This window comes from Capra hircus, chromosome 25, assembly GCF_001704415.2.
Source record: "Capra hircus breed San Clemente chromosome 25, ASM170441v1, whole genome shotgun sequence".
NCBI classification, from domain to species: domain Eukaryota; kingdom Metazoa; phylum Chordata; class Mammalia; order Artiodactyla; family Bovidae; genus Capra; species Capra hircus.
In genome coordinates this window covers 33,789,583-33,810,235 of record NC_030832.1, presented here as the reverse complement: position 1 = coordinate 33,810,235, position 20,653 = coordinate 33,789,583, and the positions used below count along the sequence as shown (strand labels likewise).

Here is a 20,653-nt window from a genome sequence, read left to right as displayed (position 1 = left end):
ATGGGGAGGGAGGGGGGCGGGATGTTCCAGCGGGAGGGGATATGGGTAAATCTATGGCTGATTCATATTGATGCTTGGCAGAAATCAACACAATACTGTAAAACAATTATCCTTCAATTAAAATTTAATAAATTAAAATAATAAAATTAGATAAAATGGTTTAGTTGCTAAGTCATGTCCGACTGTTGCAACCCATAGACTGTAGCCTGCCAGGCTCCTCTGTCCATTGGATTCTCCAGGCAAGAATACTGGAGTGGGTTGCCATTTCCTTCTCCAGGGGATCTTCCCTATGTAGGAATCGAACCTAGGTCTCCTGCATTGAAGCAGATTCTTTACTGACTGAGCTATGAGGGAAGCCCCTTAGATTTAAAAAAAAAAAAAAATTAAAAAAATGTATTTTTGAGGTTTCTCTGGTGGTCCAGTGGTTAAAGAATTCACCTGCCAATGCAGGTGGGAGGTTCCACATGCTGTGAAACAGCTAAGCCCGTGCGCCGTAATTGCTGAAGTCCATGTGCTCCAGAGACTGCGCTCTGCAACAAGACAAGCCATCGCAATGAGAAGCCCACGCACCATTACTAGAGAGTAGCCCCCATTCACCGCAACTAGAGAAAAAACCTGCACAGCAACGAAGACCCAGCGCAGCCACAATTAAATCGATTTTTAAGAGTATATTTGGTATATTCTAGATACATGTCCTAGTGTGTCCACAGGTGGACTCATTACCTTTCCCTGAATGTATTCCTCGTCTAGATCAACGGCATTGTTTTGCTAGTGCAAGAGGAGGTCAGCTGGCCCTGCAGACCCTTGACCCCAGTGCATCACTGGGATCAATCCAGTGCTGTCTCTCCATTCCTGGCTTGCAGTCTGCTTGTCCAGCTTTGGTTCTGGTTCCCATTTGGGCTTAGTTCCTGTCTCCCTGGTTCTTGACTTGACACAGCCCCTGGCTCCAGTTTCAGATTTTGCCTTAGGCTCCTGAGTCAATCAGGAGAGGCGTCCCCTTCCAGCTTAACTGGCCTAGTCAGGTGCAGGGCATCCTAGACCATTCCTGGTAGGGCTCTGCTGTCTTCTTACTGGCCACCACGCTTCTCTTCAATCTACCCTGACTCCCTACAACTCACACACACACACGCACAAAATTAACATTCTGAGTACTGGCTTGAACATGTCAAGATCTGCCAAAGCCTTTAGACAATAAAGTATAAGTCATTGCTACATAACTAAGGGACACTTGCCATCTTGGAGCTTCTATTATGCACCAGCTAGTAATAAACTAAGAATCTGTTTTAATCAACATAAAAAGCACTTCTTGGGATATGTTTTGTTGTTTCTATATTTATCAAATATTATGTTTACATTTTCTTAATTTTATTTTCTAAATTAAAAGATCCATAAGGGCGTTAGGGTTAGGGTTTTCTTAGTGAAAAAAAGCCAGACAAGAATACCTCCTGTATGATTCCATTTATATAAAATTCTAGAAAATTCAACTAATCCATGGTGGCAGCAAGCAGATCAGTAATTGCCTAGGCACAGGGGTTTGGGAGGAGGAAAGACTGGACTGGACCTCCCTGGTGGCTCAGTGGTAAAGAACCTGCCTGTCAATGCAGGTACACAGGTTCGATCTCCAGGTTGGGACGATCCCCTAGAGAAAGAAATGACAACTCACTCCAGTATTCTTGCCTGGAAAATCTCATGGACAGAGGAACCTGGCAGGCTGCCCTCTATGGGGTCGCAAAGAGTCGGACATGACTTAGAGACAGCATGCACACAAGACTAGATTACAAAGAGACATGAAGAAATCTTTGGGGGTGATGAATATGTTCTTGACGTGATGATGTTTTCATGAGTGTATATTTGTATGTCAAAACTCATCAAATTGTATACTTTAAATAGATGCAGTTTAATGTTGATTAATTATATCTCATTAAGCTATCAAAATATGTATACTTGGGCTCCAGGATCCTGTAGGAATAGTGTGGTCAGCTTCTGTGTTATATGGTATTTGGAGAAGGAAATGGTAGCCCACTCCAGTATTCTTGCCTGGAGAATCTCATGGACAGAGGACCCTGGCAGGCTACAGTGCATGGGGTTGCAACAGTTGAACATGGCTTAGCAACTAAACCACCATCAACAACCACCACCACCACAAGGTATTAAATCAAATTCAAACTAGATGTGGGGAGGGGAAGATTTCATCAGTTACAGAGAGGCAGGTAATAACATAGATATGACCCCCACAATGGGTTTCCCAGAGATAAGATTCCATATCTGGAAACCAGGCATCCCCAAAACATATAAAACAAGTGGTCCCAACATTGCTTGGAGAGACTGGAGGAACTGAAGGCAGCGAGCAGTCTTATCATCTACATCCTGGGGGAGGGTTTCCCTCAACCCTTGGCAAAGGGTTTTGCTGCTGCAGCAAGTGGGAAATCTTATTTTTAACTCACTCTTGAGTTTCACGGAGGAAGGTAGCTCACTTGAGTCTTTCTCCACAGGGTGCCTCCAAACCACAAATTCCCGATTCCTACTCTGGTTTATCCTAATAAGAAGTAGGCTGATCCCTTAATCCTTGTTTAAAGGGCCCCTGTTTACTGAAGCTATAAACTCTGGGCAAAGGCTCACAAATCACTCTTTAGCTGGGTCCGGAGCAGGAGGTGGGCAGAATGGACAGCAGGAGGTGACACTGGTATGAAGCCTGGCTGTTTTCCTGGTAGGTACACTCTGGTGAGGGCCCCCTCTACCCCCATCCCTTGCTGGGAGCTCTAGATCTAGCCTCCACTCATATCCACTCTGCTCTGAGCCTGGAAGGAGGGCGGTACCTGACCCATCACCCTAGCCCTCTTCTTCCAGCTGGGTTTGGCCAGAGGGAGGCACTAGTAGGAAATGAAAGGACGGGAGGTTGGGGTCTTCGGTGACTGATCTTCTACCTTAGGCCACAGTTCCTGCCAGGTACCTCGTCTCCATGACTAGAGCAAAGCCTGGAAAACTAGGTGACAGCTAATCTCATGCCAGAGAAAGCCAAGGGGGGCCACTCCAAGGCCTCCCTGACAAACACAGTCTAAGAGAGGCGAAGCCAGTGCTTGCTATGCAACTGTAGCCTCGGTGCAGCTCCCTCCATCACGGCGGGGGTTCAGTCCCCACGTTGTGTCCGACTCTTGCGACCCCATGGACTGTAACCTGCCAGACTCCTCTGGCCATGGGATTTCCAGGGCAAGAATACTGGAGTGGGTTGCCATTCTCTTCTCCAGGGGATCCTCTCAACCCAGAGGCTGAACCTTCATTTCCTGCATTGGCTGGTGGATTCTTTACCACTGAGCCCCAGGGAAGACCCTTCCATCATATGCCACCCTTAAATCCTTCTTCTACAGAAATTCTAGGGTTTCCCTGCTGGTCCAGTAACTAAGACTCAGTGCTCCCAATGCAGGGGACCATGATTTGATCCCTCGTCAGGGAACTAGATCCCACATGCCGAAACTAAAGGATCTCGCATGCTGCACCTGAGACCTGGTGCAATCAAATAAAGGAATATTTTTTAGAAAGAAAAAAAATTCTAATTCTGGCCCCAGCGCTGCCTCCTCTCTCCCCCTCATTACTTTGTCCAAACCTGTTCACAGAACCCATCACTTCATGGCAAATAGATGGGGAAACAATGGAAACAGTGACAGACTTTATTTTCTTGGGCTCCAAAATCACTGCAGAGGGTGACTGGAGCCATGAAATGAAAGACACTTGCTCCTTGGAGGAAAAGCTATGACCAGCCTGGACAGCATATTAAAAAGCAGAGACATTACTTTGCCAACAAAGGTCCATCTAATCAAGGCTATGATTTTTCCAGTAGTTGTGTATGGATGTGAGAGTTGGGCCATAAAGAAGTGCCAAAGAATTGATGCTTTTGAACTGTGGTGTTGGAGAAGACTCTTGAGAGTCCCCTGGACTGCAAGGAGCTCCAACCAGTCCATACTAAAGGAAGTCAGTTGTGAATATTCATTGGAAGGACTGATGCTGAAGCTGAAACTTCAATACTTTGGCCACTTGATGCGTAGACCTGATTCATTTGAAAAGACCCTGATGCTGGAAAAGACTGAAGGCAGGAGGAGAAGGGGACGACAGAGAATGAGATGGTTGGATGGCATCACCAACTCGATGGACCTGAGTTTGACTAAGCTCTGGGAGTTGGTGACAGACAGGGACGCCTTGCCTGCTGCAGTCCATGGAGTTTCAGAGTCCCACCCGACTGAGCGACTGAACTGACTGATTCACAGAACCTCCCACAGGACTGAACTCTCTCCTGGCTTGCTAGTGGAGGCCCTCGTGGGCTCTCACCTACTGCCGGAGTCTCCCCATTGGTTCCCTTCCTTCCCGTCGCCCCCAGAATCCCATCCACACGATGCCAGCTGGCAAAGCCGGCAGAGGCTCCCCAGTGCCTACATAGGCCCACCCCCTCTTCTGCTTCTCTATTGAATGTGTGAATTTTTATCAAAAGCTCTTAGTCAAAAAAAAAAAAAAAAAGTAACGCCTTTCTTTACTTTGAGTTGCAAAAAGCATTTATTTTTAAAACACCAAAACTGGCATTTGAACAGAAAACTTTTAACTTTCTTCAGCATCTCGGCTAAAGATCTTACTTCCACCCCCTTCCATCCCCCCTACGCCTGTCGTCAGTACCTTGGCTGACGACGGAGCAGGATGGGAGGGGTGTCCCAGAGCCAGGGATAAATATTAAAATGTCCACATGGGTTTCTACCAACGAATACATCCTGACCAGATCCAGAGGTGAGAGGTTTGAAAACGTGTCGAGAAGTTTCCACTGACCCAGCCCAGCGCTCCCTGGTCTGCGAACATTACAAAAGGGATGGGCAGGGATTCGGGGCAGGGGCAGGACGAGGGAGAAGGCGGTGGGAGTCGCTACCCACGCCGGCCAGGTCTGCGACCCGCTGAACCAACCTGCGGAGGCCCGGCCTCAGGGCAAGCGCATCCTGGGACAGGGGCCGCCGAGCTGGTCCATCGCGCGCGCTCTTGTCTCCAGCCCGAAAAGAGTTAACAGGCCAGTCCCACGCGGGCCCGGATTCCCCGCGGGAGGCCCAACTCACCGCCAGCTTGACCCCCGCCCACCAACCTAGCCGGGATCTCGCGGCGCCCGGGGTGGGGTTGGGGGACTGGGAGAGTGCGGCTCGCTGGGAACGCGCGGGTGCAGCCAGCGGCTGGGAGAGCCGCGCTCTGGGCGTCGGGGAAGGGGCGGGCTAGGGCAGGTCAGGCCCGCCCCCGCCAGGGGCGGTGGAGGCCGGTGACCGACAGGCCTCCGGGCCCGTCCCGGCGCGCCTGACGGTCGGGAGCGCCCGGCAGGGTAGGGCCGGGGCGGGGGCTCTGGAGAGGGCGGGGGCGGACGGGGAAGCCTCTGGGCTGGGGCGGGGCCTCGGCAGAGTAGCAGCTCTCTCAGCCAATGGGAGGCGGGCGCCTTCCCGTTAGCGCCGGATCCCAGTGGATAGGGAGGGGCGGGCGGCGCCGTGGGGATCCCGGGGCGGCTGAGGGCCCCTGACTCGGCTCCGCGCGGCGAAATGGACCGGATGGCCAGCTCCATGAAGCAGGTCCCCAACCCCCTGCCGAAGGTGCTGAGCCGGCGTGGGGTCGGCGCGGGGATGGAGGCGGCGGAGCGGGAGAGCTTTGAGCGGACTCAGGTGAGGACCGGGGCGGGGTGGGGGACACCCCCGGTCGTGCACGGCTGGGGCATCCCGCAGTGTCCTGGAGGGGACTCGAAGGGAGTAGGGATCTTGCAGGCCCAGGGAAGGACGGAGCAAGGGGGCATCTGGTGCGGTGGTCAAGGCGATCTGGGAAGGTCGGGGACCCCGGGGCCATCCCGGCTGGCCTGGGGGAGAGGGCAGGGCGGCTCCGAGCAGCTGGCACGATCCGCGCGGTGCGACCGACTGGAGCCGGTCCCGGCGGGGCAGGGCAGGGGTCACGGGGGCGGTGAGAGGGGAAGGAACGCGAAAAGGGGGCCGAATGGAAGGGGTGTCCCTAGCTGGGGAAGGTCCCTGGCGGGGGGGAGGGGCCCGCTGGGGGTCGCAAGTGTGGCGGCAGAGAGTGGGGCGCTGAGTCGGGAATGTGAGGGCTGGGGCGCCCTGTACTCTCCGCTCGATCACTTCAGGACTGCGTTGACATTCCCCCCGTCCCTAGCATCCCCTTCCTTGTGCCTCTAGCTTGGCTCACGCCAGCCCCCAGCTGTCGGCCTCGGAGGACCGGACTGAAGGGGTCTGAGCCGGGAGGAAGGAATGTAGGAAATGCGGTGTGTGGCCGAGTTTGGAAGATGACCGGGAGCTGGAGGAGGGGGCCGGCCCAAGGACAGAAATTGAGGGTCCTGGACCAGTGGCCCCGATTCTGGTCAAGTTGGGTTGTCCTGGGATGCCCAGAACCCTGAATCAGGGTTTTGATTTCATCCCCCCAAATGTGCCTGACAGCTAATAGGCAGCCTGCCCTAAATTGTCCAGCCTGAGCAGGGCTAGGGGCCAAAATTCCTCACTGTCATCAACAAAAAGCCACAATCCATTTTTACCTCACAGTTTTAATGCCTGGTGTATTGATTGGACTGAATAAAGCTGACATGTTTATGGTGTTCATCGGCTGGTTTGTATGCAAAATCCATTTCGAAGGGCACAGCACTTCTTTTAATCCCACTGCCAAAGTTGTATGGGCAAGTCTGTTCCTCACTCGCGCTCACTCTTGCTCTCGGAGTGGAACCTTTGAAGAGCCAGGGGGCTTCCGCTGCCAGAAGCTGGTTCTCCTGTTCTGTTCTGCTCCCCACCGCCCTCCCCAAACTTAGTACCATGTGAGGGAAGGGCAGTGGGGTTTTAGATAAAGATTGTGAGGTCCTGATTGAGTGTTCCATGTAGGGAATCTTGCAAAGAAGGAAGCTTTTCATGAAAACCCAGGGGACTAATTCCTCTTCTTTTTCCAGGCACCTCTGGCCCTTCGCAGGTGTGTCCAGGTGGTGTAAAGTAGGCAGTGTCCCCTCCCTAGGTCATCATTCTACCCCACACGGGATGGGAGAGAAGGCTCTTTACTTCTCTCTCCCAGGGTCTGGCTGGGTTTAAGCTTTATTTTCTAATTCTGTGGATTGGACCCCAGAAAGGAAGGAAGATGCTTGTCTGCTATGGGCATTATGCCCTCATCTAGCTGCCTGGGCACACAAGGCTTCTTGCTCCAGGAAACAGTGTAAATCTTTCTTGTAATGGACAAGGAAAATAAATGGTAATTCATTCCTTTTAGAGTCTCCAGTAAAAACTGGAGCAATAGAGAAATACACATAAGAGTTTGACCCATTATAGTGATGGAAATTAGGTTTGTGAAAGTTTCTCTAGCTATCCAGGGACGTCCCAACAAGGAGAGTCTAGGTCAGTGTTAGGCAGTATCTTACATTCTGTGGGACACTGATAATTGGCCAGATTTGAGCTAGTGGCGTGTGTGTGTGTGTGTGTGTGTGTGTGTGTGTGTGTGTGTGTGTGTGTGTAAGGGAGGTAGAATGAATCAGGAAAAGAGTTTCTGTGTTGTTGAAACTATTAGGGCAATAAGAGAGTGAAGAAAAGGAAAGAGAATAATTCTAAAACCTCACCTTAGTCAATCTGCAAAAATGTGTATTGTTTAATGACTACTTACCCAATGTATGTGTGTGTTAGTCACTCAGTCGTGTCTGAATCTTTGCTACCCCATGGACTGCAGCCTGCCAGGCTCCTCTGTCCACAGAATTCTCCAGGCAAGAATACTGGAATGGGTAGCCATTCACTTCTCCAGGAGATCTTCCCAACCCAGGGATCGAACCCGGGTCTCCCTCATTGCAGGCAGATTCTTTACAGTCTGAGCCATATGAACATGAGTTAGAAAAAAAATTTAATGAGTTAAGAGACCATGAGAATCACTGAAGGTAGACTGATGATTGTAACTAATTATGTTTGGTACTTTTCTGAGTACTTTATTATATCACCTTCTTTATTTTCAGTAAAGTACTGTGAGGTGATATTGACAAGGACCTATGAGGTGAGTATCAACCTTATTTTATCTGGAGGAAATTGAGGCACAGAGAAGTTAAGTAACTTGCCCAAGGTCACACAGCATGTTGTGATCCCAACCTTTAACCACAGCTCTGTGTGGCTTCTGAGTACTGGGCCGAGCACTGGTATGGGAGCTGGAAGAGGCTGAAATTTGATAGCCAGGCACATGGAGGGGCTGTGGCCCCAGGCAAGTTTTCCACCTTTTCTTAGCCTTGGGTTCCTTATTGCAAAATAAGGATACTACTTACCTCACAGGTTGGTTGTGGGAGACTAGATTAAATAATATACATGGAGGCATTTTGTAAACTGGAGAGCACTGTGGCGATGATGATTGCTATAATCTGAGGGGTAGAGGGGACCAGAAAAAAGGCCAAGTACTGGGGCAGGCTGTGATGAACTGTTCAGTAGAGGGACAGAAGTGTTCCTGGTTAATGCAGTGATTACCAGGAGTGATTGCTTAAAGTCCAGGCTGTCAGGGTGCGAAGCAGGTGGGAACCCTCCGAGGTCTGAACCCCATCCTTCAGCCTGAGCCGGCACTTGCTGGGGAGAGAGGAGGGATGGGGCATTCCAGGAGAAAAGGTATGGTCTGGAGGCGGGTGTGAATGAGATGCATCAGTTAAGGTGGACAGAGCAGAATCGGCTCCTCCCACCTCCAAACGCCTTGCACCTGCTCCCTGTCCTGTCCCCGCGGTCCCTGTGACCCCCAGCACCCCGTGAACTTCCTGAGGGCGGGACGGTGTCTCACTCGAACTGCTGTCCTCATGTGCCCAGGGCTGGTGTTAGTGGTGAAGTGACGGTAGTCGGGTCCAAAGTGACGAGTTGGCCCCGGCCGGGATGCCTGGCGTGGATGGGGAACTCAGCTCTGGGCCACAGGGCACATCTGTGATTACTTGATGTTCTTTCTTAATGGCCCCCAGTTCCCTCCTGGTCCTGCCTTGTCTCTGCGCTCTCAGCCCGTGGCTCTGCCCCAGGCCCCTCCATGGACTCTGAGTTCCCTGCCTTCCTTCCGGTCAGGTTTGCGCTCCGGCTGTCTGTGCCCTCAGACCAGACTTGTTTTCCCACCAGTTGTCAGCCTCTTCCAGGAAGCCTTCCCTCCTCAACTCTCCTGGGATCATCCTTATATTTCACATGATCACTGTCCCTGCCAGCCCCCGGCTCCAGCTAGACCCCCGGTGTGCTGCCCACCCAGCCCATTACCAGCGCCCTTCAGGCTCTGGGGACATAAAAAGTAGATCTTGCCCTCAAAAAAGCTACAGTAATAATGATATGTGGCCTGGAGCACTTTACAGTTTGTAAGTTTTAGCACTGTTGGGGCTGCACTGTGGTGGGTGTTATCACCCTCATTGTATGGATGAGAGCTTGGTGACTTGCCCAGGACTGCCAGTTGGTGAATGAAAGGGTCAGAATTCGAACCCAAGACTCGGGGTCCTAGGCCCTGGTTCTAGGTCTCAGGCCCTGTCCACCACACTGTCCTTACGTCAGCCAAGAGGGCGATTCTGGAATGAATCAGGAGGGTTGCCACTCACAGACAAAATGTCCTGTCTCTATTTACTTAGCTGGAAAATGGTTTTCTCCATGGTTTGCTTGTTTTTTCAACATCCTCTTGGTGAGTACATACTGTGAAGGGGACACAGAGATGAGTAAGATAAAGAGACTGGCCCCAGAGGAGCTCATGAGTCAGCGGGGAGGTGGACCGGCCACGGCGGGCCTCCTCCAGGGGGGACAGAGGACCCACGGCGCTGGCAGTGCTGGAGCCAGTAGCAGGGCAGGGCCTGCTGCATCAGAGCCTGTGTTTCAACCAGACACGGAAGTTTGAGCTGCTGCACTCTGTGGCAGCTGAGTGCTGGGATCAGAAGGGAGCACGAGGCTCTGGAAACACAGAGAAAGGGACAAACCCTTAGTCACGCTCTCTTGGATGGAGCCCACGACAGAGTAAAAGGTGCTAACCAATCATATAATGAGAAGAGCCAGGAGACAGAAACAAATATTTGTAAGGGCTTGCTGGGTCCTAAGGACTTGCTAGGTGATTTATAGCCATTATCTTATTTGATAGCTCAGGCTCAGAGAGGCCAAGTGACTTTTCCAAGGTCACACAGCAAGCAAATAGACCAGCCAGGGCTTCAGAATCAGATGGCAAGGCCTCTTCTCCACATTTACATCATCTGCCATCGTGAACATGATCTTCAGCAGATGCTCAGCCTTCAGTTCACCAGCTGAAAAATTTTAGGGTTGGGCTGGAGGGATCAGTGGTTCTCAGACCTGGCTACACCGAAATGGCTTCTAACATAAAAGATTCTGTATACTGTCCCATGCTTGCTCCCTTAGTCAGTACTGAAAACTAGAAAGGATGCTGAGAGCTTTCTTTGGCTCCGTGGTGTTGTTCTCTTCTGGTTTCCTCCCAATGATACTAATGAGAAAAGCCAGCATTGATCACACTTACTCTGTGCAAATGTAAAGGCCTTGCACAGACCTCCCCTTTTAATCGTTACAAAATACTTACAGATTATGAAGTGTTAGTCACTCAGTCACGTCCGACTCTTTTGCGGCCCCATGGACTATAGCCTGCCAGGCTCCTCTGTCCATGAAATTCTCCAGGTAAGAATACTGGAGTGACTGCCATTCCCTTCTCCAGGGGAATCTTCCCAACCCGGGGGTTGAACCTGGGGCTCCTGCATTGCAGCCAGATTCTTTACTGTCTGAGCCACCAGGACACCACCCTGTTTTATAGATGAGGCAGTTGAAGTTGAGAGGCTTAATAACCAGCTCAAGGCTCTGAAGTGAGTAAATGACAGAGCTGGGACTCAAAGCCAGGAAGACCGGCCCGCGAGCCTGGCTTTTCCGACTGCCGGCCCCGTGGCACTGCCTGGGCCCCTCTGGCTCCTGTCCGTCTTCCTCCCCTTGGGGAAACTTGGGGTCCCCAAGGCTCTGTCCTCACCCCACTTCTCTTTTACCTCCTGTCTACTTCCTCGCCCTCACTTCCATCTGATGGTTTCTGTTCTCACCCTCATGACACCGACTTCCTGGCCTGTGTGACCACTTCCCATTGGACATCTGCTCCCTGATAAACCACTCATGCCCCAAACTCCACTTGGGCCTCCCCGGCCAGTGAACACCTGAGCCCCGCTCCCTTGACTGCCGTCATCTCCCAGGATCTGCCCGGAGCCCTCCCTGCCTCATGCCCACTCTGCCACACTGCATTCTGTGATGTTTCTCCGATCCTTCCCTCCTTGGCTTCTCGCTGTCCCTGCCCTATTTCCTCTTGCCTGCATCTTCGTAATCCCATTCTTTCTGCCCCCTCAAAGAGCCTGATGACCGGTGGATTGTCCCCAATGCCCAGCACTGCCTGTGTAACTCGCTTTTTCCAAAAACCTGCGCTGGCTGCCCAGAGACCCTGCAGGATGTGGTACCTTCAGGGTCCCTAATCCCTGTCCTCACAGAGCATCCTCCACCAGGCAGCTCCTGTGATCTGGTTCAGGTGTGCAGGGGCCATTCCCTACTGTATGTCTCTCCTGTTCATCTATGCTCACATCTTGGCTTCCTTTCCACACTGGAAGTTCTTTTTTCCTTTTTTCCCAGTATTTATTTATTTATTTGGCTGTACCGAGTCTTAGTTTTGGCATGCGGGATCTTCAGAGATCGAACCAGGGCCCCCTGCATTGGGAGTGTGGAATCTTAGCTACTGGACCAGCAGGGAAGTCCTAAGACTGGAAGCTCGTGAGGGCAGGGTCTGAGTCTTAGCGGGCCCTTGCACGAGGCAGGCACTGGGGCCTGTTTGCCAAACATGTGAATGTACAGCAGTCAGAGGATCTACAGCAGCCTGGGGCCGTAGACAGGCCTCTGCTTGCAGAACGCTTTTCTTTGCACATTTTGGAGGTTCTCTCTCTGTCTCCTTCAGTTTCCCTAATGATTATATCTCACTAGATGCCTGCCCTGTGTGCCAGGCCTGGGCACCCAGGGTACCGTGGAAGTACATCACTCAACTCCTGAGAGCTTGGTTGGAGAATTCACTTAGGAAAGAGCCTGATGGGGCTGGAAACAGAATTAAGGCTCAAGGGTAATGATTTGAATTTCCATCAAGTTCAGACACTTGATAAACATTCCCAAACCGTGGTCTTGGACTTCCTAGGACTTCATTCTGCTTCAGGTCAGATCTTTCTGAGCTAGAAGAGGTTATCAGGAAGGGAGAGAAACTGGTCTGGTGTCCTGGGCCCCTGGACATGCCCAAGGGCAGTGGCCTCTGTGCAGGTGCTGGAGTTTGGGGCTGAGCATAAGAGATGTTAGGATGATTGTGGGAACAGGAAGTCTGGGGATGTTGGATGAGTATAAGAACAGGAAGTCTGGGGACATTAGGATGAATACAAGAATAGGAAGTCTGGGATGTTAGGATGAGTACAGGAACAGAAAGTCTGGCTCTGCCCCTGCATCTCACTGCAAAATGAGGAGGCTGGAAAAGATTTCTGAGGGTCCTTCTCAAATATTTCAGCTTTTAGAACTCCTGTAAGCAGCCTTTCACATTAAGATCACGACACTTGTTTCTTCTGAGCTGTCAACTGCTGTCTTGAAAGGGGTTCCCAAATGCCCCCTGTCTGTGGGATGGGGCTCCAGTACCAGTGATGTGGGGCTCACAAAAGGACGGTGCTGCTCCTTAGGAAGGGATGGGGTATGTCCGCGTGGTCCAGGAGAGAAGATTCTCGGCCCCACTTGGGCTCTGAAAGTGTTGCTCACTCTCAAGGCACTGATGAGGCTCATTTTATGCTCCCCATCTGCAGGCCCACTCATTCCACTACCTCGGGACCAAGTGTGCGGGAGGCCTGGGTGGGGCGCGGGGTGTAGCCTGGGGCGGCAGCACCACAGGCCAGTGGCCAGGCCTTCTCCTGCATCCAGAAGGGTTGACGGCCTGGAGAGGTGCCCACCTAGGAAAGGGAACTTGTCAGCCCCACCTCTTGGCAGGATGGTGACTGCTTCCTGTTTTCCTGTCTGGGCAGGCAGGGAGGAGCCCTGTTCCCGGCTGTGGGCAGTGAAGTTTGACGCTGCGGGGAGAGGGCTGGGGACCCAAGGTGTTGTCTGGCACAGCCTGCGGGGGAGAGAGCACGCATCTTCTTGGATCTGAAAGGCCGCCCTTTACTGCCACCTCTGCGATTAGTGCTCAGAGAGCCCAGGAAACTGGGCTACTCAGGAAGCCAGTGTGGCCAGTCACTTCTTTTAACTATCACTGTGTGAAGTTTTCAAAGTACGTTTACAAGTAACCTCTTTTCAGCCGCGGAGCAACCAGGCAGTAGGTAATTTTGGTCAGTTCTCAGGCGTGGACACTGAAGCCTGGAGAGCTTCTGTGGCTTGCCCAGGAGCACCCAGGAAGTGGCTGAGGAGCTGAGGCTGGAACCTGGTGGGTCTGATCTCAGATTGTACACTTTTTTTTCCAAACCCCTAAAGCTGAAGCCTGGCCAAGGTTGGTAACTTCAAAAAGGTACAGAGATTTTTTTTTTTTTTTTAACTCCCTAGATTTTTTTTTTCAATTGACTTATTTGGACATTTGAAATTCCTCCCAGAAGATGTTTTGCAACACATCACATCCCAAAGACAGAGGAGCCTGGCGGGCTACAGTCCATAGGGTCGCAAAGAGTTGGACATGATTAAGTGACTAAGCATAGCACAGCACAACTGTCAGATAGAGTAGGAAATGGCAACCCACTCCAGTATTCTTGCCTGGAGGATTCCACGGATAAAGGAGCCTGGTGGGCTACAGTCCAAAGAGTCACAGAGGGTCGGACACAACTGAGTGCAGCACAGCATAGCAACTATCAGAAAAGCCTGTATCCAGAAGATGTTTAAAAAAAGGAAAACCAGAAAAGGACAACCCAATAGAGAAACAAGCAGGAGGAACTTCACAAAAGAAGATAAGCAAATGGCCAACAAACATATAAAAAGGTGTACAACTTTGTTAGTAAGCAGGGAGGTAAAAATTAAACTGAGATATTGCTACATGTCCATCAGGATGAAAGAAATGAAAATGGGAAAAAAAATTCACAGTGCCAAGTATTGGCAAGCATGTGAAACAATGCAAGCGCTCGTGGACTGCTGATGGGGCTGGACACTGGTGCAGCTGTATTTCAAAACAGCCTGGTTGTCTCTCTAGTCAAAGCTATGGTTTTTCCAGTAGTCATGTATGGATGTGAGCATAGGACCATAAAGAAGGCTGAGCACTGAAGTACTGATTCTTTTGAACTGTGGTGCTGGAGAAGACTCTTGAGAGTCTCTTGCACTGCAAGGAGGTCCAACCAGTCCATCCTGAAGGAAATCAGACCTGAATATTCATTGGAAGGACTGATGCTGAAACTGAAGCTCCACCTGGATGTGGAGAGCTGATGTGGCCACCTGATGTGAAGAGCCAACTCATTGGAAAAGACCCTGATGCTGGGAAGGATTGAAGGTGAAAGAAGACGGTGGTGGAGGATGAGATGGTTGGACAGCATCACTGAGTCATGGACATGAGTCTGAGCCAACTCCGGGAGATAGTGAAGGACAGGGGAGCCTGCGAGAGAGTTGGACACCACTTAGTGACTGAACAACAGCAACATCAAAGATTAGCACACTCGGTAACTCGCCAAGTCCACAACAAACAATATACCCAACAGAAATGTATGCCCACACACCAAAAGGTATTCATAGAAGAATATTTATTCATAATCATGTTATGTAATAACCCCAAACTAGAAACAGCTCAAGAGCTTATCAGCAGTAGATGGATAAGTAAATTGTGATCTTGTCTCTCATGGTGATACTACATAGCAGTGAAAATGAGCAAACTCTAGTTACCCTCAATAGCAGGGGGGACTCTCTTTTTTCCTGATATAGACCATTTGTTTTGAAGTCTTTATTCGATTTGTCACAATATTGCTTCTGCTTTATGTTTTGTTTTTTGGCTATGAGGCATATGGGATCTTAGCTCCCCAACCAGGAATCGAACCTGCACCCCTTACATTGGAAGACGAAGTCTTAACCACTGGACCACCAGGATTAAGTCACAACATGACTCTTACAAACATAATGTTGGGGGCCGGGGGAGAGACAGACTCTCAAAGGACAGCTGTGAAGACTTCCATTTATATTAAGTTCAAAAAACAGGCAAAGCAAAACTGGGACTTAGGGGTGCTTGCATAGATGATAAAACTGTAAAGAAAAAAGGGACTGATTATTCTAAGAGCCCAGATAAAGGTCACCTTTGAGTGCAGGAGAGGTGAGTGAGGGGGAGGGTGTTCAGAACAGGGGCGCTTCTGTGGTCCTGCCATCCATCTGTGTACTGGCCTGGATGGTGGTTTATGATAATTCATTAAGCTGTGCTTTTTCGCTTCATGCAGTTCTCTCTATTTATATATTTCAGAATACAAAAGATTATAAAAAGCCTCTTTCCAGGGAGTAGGAGACTGTCTTGCGGAGGCTAAGTAAGAACCTGCCATTTAGATATCCACCCACCCTTTGAGGTCTCTCTCAAACACAGCCTCCCCCGTGAAAGTGCCTCTGACGCTGCCCTGGAGCTGGGAAGTGTTTGATTTATGAATCATGCGTCTACAAGCTGCACACTCCGAGCGCTGCTGTGACACGGAGTGGGGCGGGTGACACCTGTCATTAGGCCACGCTTAGCATGGTGCCCTCGGCTCCCGTTGACGTGTATCTTGTGTCTCCCTTCCTCAGTGGCAGACAGGTACTCATTTCTCACTCATCTTTTGGTGAGTTGCCCCAGTGTCTCGCAGAAGGCTTTACACCAGCCCCAGCTCAGGATGTCTGTTAAATACGAAATATATTAGAGAGAAGTTCTCTAAGGAGAGAATGAGAGAAGAAACCATGGCTCTAAGCTCAAAAGAAAGCACATTTGAATAAACCAAAGACCCAGATGGTAGGCACAGAACCTCAGACTTGGCTCCTTCTCCAAAGATTTAGATCAAGCCAGACATGATGGAGGAGAAGAGGAGGAGAGGAGGGCGTCAGAGGATGAGATGGCTGGATGGCATCACCAGTGCAGTGGACATGAACTTGGACAAACTTCCGGAGATGATGGGGGACAGAGAGGCCTGGTGTGCTGTGGTCCAGAGGGTCGCAAAGAGTCGGACACGACAGGGCTACTGAACAACAACAACAAGGCGTGATGAGCCACTCTGAGAATCTGGGAGCTTGAGGATTGTCACCTTGGGAACATGGCAGAAATGCTGACCTTCTGTCAGTGGTTCTTTTGAGGTCTCTGTCTGGCTGCGGGGTCCCTGGGGCCAGTCCCTGGGGCCAGCCCCTGGTGACTTTGCTCTGTGTTAGGCTGCCACGTGTCCCCTCTCCCATACTGGCCTGGATGCATATACCTTCTCTGGTGTTCATTGGATCTGGCTTAACTGATGCTATATTCTTCCCTCTCATTTCCCATAATCCATCAGAAAGATACACAGGTGTGAGTGCTGTGGTTTCCTCTCTGAGCAAGATCAGCTTCCCCTGGAGTCACAGGTGAGCCCAGGGCTCTCCCTCTCCAGGGTTGGCATATGTGTGCTCAGCTGCTCAATCATGTTCAACCCTTTGCGACCCCATGGACTGTAGCCCACCAGGCTCCTCTGTCCCTGGGATTCTCCAGGCAAGAATACTGGAGTGGGTTGCCGTTTCTTACTTCAGGGGATCTTCCTGACCCAGGGATTGAACCCACATCTTTTGGGTCTCCTGCATTGGCGGCAGGTTCTTTACCACTTGAGCCATCTGGGAAGTTTCACAAAAAATATACGTTGAGTGCCTTTTCTTTGTCAGCTAAGTTCCTGGTGCAGCGTCTGGCCCTGAGCAACTCTCTGTACAGGTTTGTGGAATGAAGGATAAAATCTTTTTGGTGAAGGGCTGAGTGAGCATCAGCCATTTTTGGTCCCAGTTCTGAACTGTGAGCCCTGCTTTACAGTCCCTAAGTCTGGGATCACGTGAGCATAATTAGAGCCACCCAGAGGGACCCTGGAAACCCCGTCCCTTTGATGTAACTGTGGGTGGTCCTTGGGGGCTTCCTATTGATTGTCATCTCCCTGACTCATGCTTGGAAGTGACTTGCCATCTCCTGCTTCCCTTGAGATCCTTATTCCAGGATGGGACCTCCCTGTGCAGCCGAGGCCCTGTTACTGCTCAGAAAAATCCAACACAAGCAATGAGGAAAGAAAGAAGGAAGGAAGGGAAGGAAAACCCAGTCCATCAAAACCTGGACTCTACCTCCTGCCACAGACCTGCTCATTCTTTTTTGTTCTCAGTTTCAGGGAACCTCAGTTTACAAACCGTCCCAGGCCGTTCCACTTGGAATTGTCCCACTCATTCTAAGAGACCCCTCTCTTCTGCCTGGACCTCTACAGCTAGTCATCGAGTCCTGCTGTTCTTGTCTGCATCTCACATCACCCCGACTTCTCCGCCACTGCCTCTGCCTGAGTTCAGGCCTTCATCTCAAGACTTAGCTATTTATTGCACGGCCTACCTGGCCCTCCTGCCCTCCAGTCTTAACCCTCATAAGTTCTGCCCTTGCCTTAGCTGCCAGAGTTTGGTTTTAAGATGTCCAAGTGTTTATATCACTCCAGATTTTAAAAACCTCTGTTATGCATAACTCTAAGCTGAAACCCAAGCTCGTTGGCATGACACAGAGCCAGGCTTTGCCAGCCTTAATGTCCAGCCACCGCCGCCCACACTTCCTGTAGCCCAGCGCCACCAAGCACCTTAGAGTGCTCCCAGCATGACCCACGGCTTCTCCACTCCTGGTTTTTCCAGGCGGCAGCCTTCTCTTCTGCCCAGAACGCCTCTCCCATTTTATCCACCTGCCAAACTCTTTCCATCTGGTCAGTCCCACCTTCGTGGCCACTCCTGTGGAAAGTCCCCCCTCCCTTCTCCAGGCAGATTTAGTGAATGGTATTTCTGTCTGTCGGGCTTCCCAGGTGGCAGTAGTGGTAAATACCCACCTGCCAATGCAGGCGATACAAGAGACGCAAGTTCAGTCCCTGGGTTGGGAAGATCCCTTGGAGGAGAGCATGGCAACCCACTCCAGTATTGTTGCCTGGAGAATCCCTCGGACAGAGGAGCCTGGTGGGCTACAATCCATAGAGTCACCAAGAGTTGTACACAACTGAAGCGACTTAGCACGTATACACTTCTGTCTGTTCTGTGTTAACATGTTTGTCTGGGTGTCTGTCCCACATTGGACCATGAGCTCCCCTATAGCTTAGCCTGCTCTGTAGGCCTCTGCACCCCATGCACAGGATTCAGCACCCAGAAGGACCTTGGGAGATGTTATTGAGTGAACTAATGATGCATCTTAAGGACCTGATTGTGTTTGATTGTTGCTGCAACAGAAGAGGGAAGGGGCCCAATTCTCACCCAGGGCAGGTGCTCCCCACCTAGTGAATGCATTTGATCTGTGTCATGTTGACCTAAAACGAAAGTTTTGGCAACACTGGTAGGATAACTGTGAGCGTGTTTTAGGAGTGGAGACTTTCAGTGGGAGGGACAGAGGTGGTTCTGTGTGCAGCCACAGTACACACCTGGATGGGAACTAGGAGCCAGGATTCCTGGTTTATGTTCTACTGGCGGGCTGATTGGCGTTCCTTCTGCATCTCAGAAATGTGATGTAGCAGGTAGAGAATGCCCCCACCATCAACATAGCCATATCTTCTGTTACATGGCAAAAAGGGACCCTGCAGATACAATTAAGGACCTCAAGATATGGCGAGAAGGGACTTGCCTAGCTGTTCAGTGGTCAAGACTCCCTTTTTCTAATGTAGGGGGGAAGGGTTCAATCCCTAGTCAGGGAACTAAGATCCAACATACTGCGTGGCATGACCAAAAAAAAACAGAGGAGCCTGGAGTGTCCAAGTGGACCAGTCTGATCACATGTCCTTAAAAGCAGAGAACCTTCTCTGACTGCCAAGTGGAAGGGAGACATGGCAGAAGGGAAAGCCAGAGGAATTCCAAATGGGAGAAGGATTCAACTTGCCACTGCTGGCTTTGAGTGGGAGGGGCCCACGTGCAAGGGCCCAAGGGACCCTCTAGGAGCTCAGAGTGGCCCCTGGCTGACACAGCAAGGACGCGGGGACCTCAGGTCTTAAACAGCAAGGAATTGGATCCTACCAACTACCGGAATAACCTTCAAAGCAAAATTTCCCCAGAGCTCTCTGTAAGGAATGTAGCCCTGCTGACACCTTGATTTTTAGCCCAGTGAGATCTTACTGGCCTTCTGACCTACAGAACTGTGAGATGATAAACGGGTGTGGTTTTTAGCTGCTCAGTTTGTGATAATTTTTTTATGGCAGCGATAAAAGCTAATCCAAGATGGTATTAATAACAGGTAACTCGTGCCCTACAGCAAGAAGCCCAGTGGAACCCAAACAGGCCACCTTTTTAAACCTACAGGGACACTTGTTATTTCATCCGTGCTTTCTGTGGCCATAGAGAAAACTTTGGATTTCCACTTGGCACTTATTCACAGACATTTTCTCCTGGAAAAACAATTCAGCAGCCTGTTCAAAACATTCTTTCCTGCCGGGCCATGGAGTTCTCTGGTGCAGTTCCAGGTTTGAAGATCATAGGTGTAAGTTACTTAACTTAAAAATTTTTTTTTTGTTTTTGATCAAGTAAGTGCTGTGCTATTAAAAAAAACAAAAACCAAAAACCCAGGTGGGAAATCCCAGAGTTACTATAGGATCCTGATGGTGTCTGCACTCGAGGGAGCTGACTGAAAGTCGGGAAGCACAGGCGGGAATAAATGCAGGGCTTCCTTCAGGGTGGGCCTGCCCTGTTCTGAGACTTACCTAGGTTCACTGGTGGTCTGGAATGTTCCTGAAATTTTGGGCTTAGTCCCTGATGGCTCAGCAGGTAAAGAATCAGCCTGCAGTGCAGGAGACACAGGTTTTGATCCCTGGGTCAGGAAGATCCCCTGGAGGAGGAAATGGCAACCCACTCCAGTATTCTTGCCTGGGAAATCCCATAGACAGAGGAGCCTAGCGGTCTATAGTCCAAGGGGTCGCAAAGAGTCAGACACAACTGAGCACAGGGCCCATTGTAGCAAAGTTAATCTCTTCATTTTGATGATTTTTTCCTAGGGTTATATAAGATGTTAGTTAATATAAGGGGAAGCCAGGCAAAGATGTACGGGAACTCTGTACTATTTTTGCAATTCTTCTGAAAGTCTAAAATTATCTCAAACTAAAATGTTAAAAAAAAAAAAAAAGAATGGCATGTTGCTTGGCAAACGTTAGTCAGGGCTAAGTAAATGTACATTCCACTGCTCCCTTGGGTCATCATGGGGACCCTGGAGACCCCACAGACGTAGGGATGGGACAGTGGGGTTTGAGGAGGGAAAGTGTGGAGAGTCTGGGCTGCATCAAGGGAGGCAGCAGGGTGGGGTGCCTTCTCCAAAGAAGACCTGCTCTGAGCTCCCCCCGCCCCCAGCCCGGCCGAGGTCTCAGAGGGAGAAATGGCCGTGGAGGACCTTGTCTGTGGTTTCGCAGACACACTGCTTCCAGCCTCTACCTGCTGCAGTCAGACAAGCTTAGCTCCAGTTCCAGCTTGGTTGCTTATCATGGAAAGGGGGCGAGGCTTGGGAAAGCTCCCAGTCCATGGGATAATGTACTGACATC

At 50.6% G+C, this 20,653-nt stretch overlaps 1 protein-coding gene and 1 long non-coding RNA gene across 3 annotated transcripts in view; one reads left to right on the top strand and one right to left on the bottom strand.

Moving 5' to 3' along the window:
- LOC108633893 overlaps positions 1–5,317 on the bottom strand; it is a 39,124-nt gene extending 33,807 nt beyond the window's left edge. Inside the window, exon 1 of the long non-coding RNA XR_001917261.1 lies at positions 4,939–5,317. This is a non-coding gene — a long non-coding RNA (uncharacterized LOC108633893). The remainder of the gene's footprint in view (positions 1–4,938) is intronic.
- HIP1 (huntingtin interacting protein 1) overlaps positions 5,472–20,653 on the top strand; it is a 133,538-nt gene continuing 118,356 nt past the window's right edge. For both annotated transcript variants that reach the window (XM_018040547.1, XM_018040546.1), the window contains exon 1: positions 5,472–5,669. In XM_018040547.1, coding sequence (XP_017896036.1) covers positions 5,550–5,669 — 120 coding nt within the window. In that variant the 5' untranslated portion in view covers positions 5,472–5,549. The remainder of the gene's footprint in view (positions 5,670–20,653) is intronic.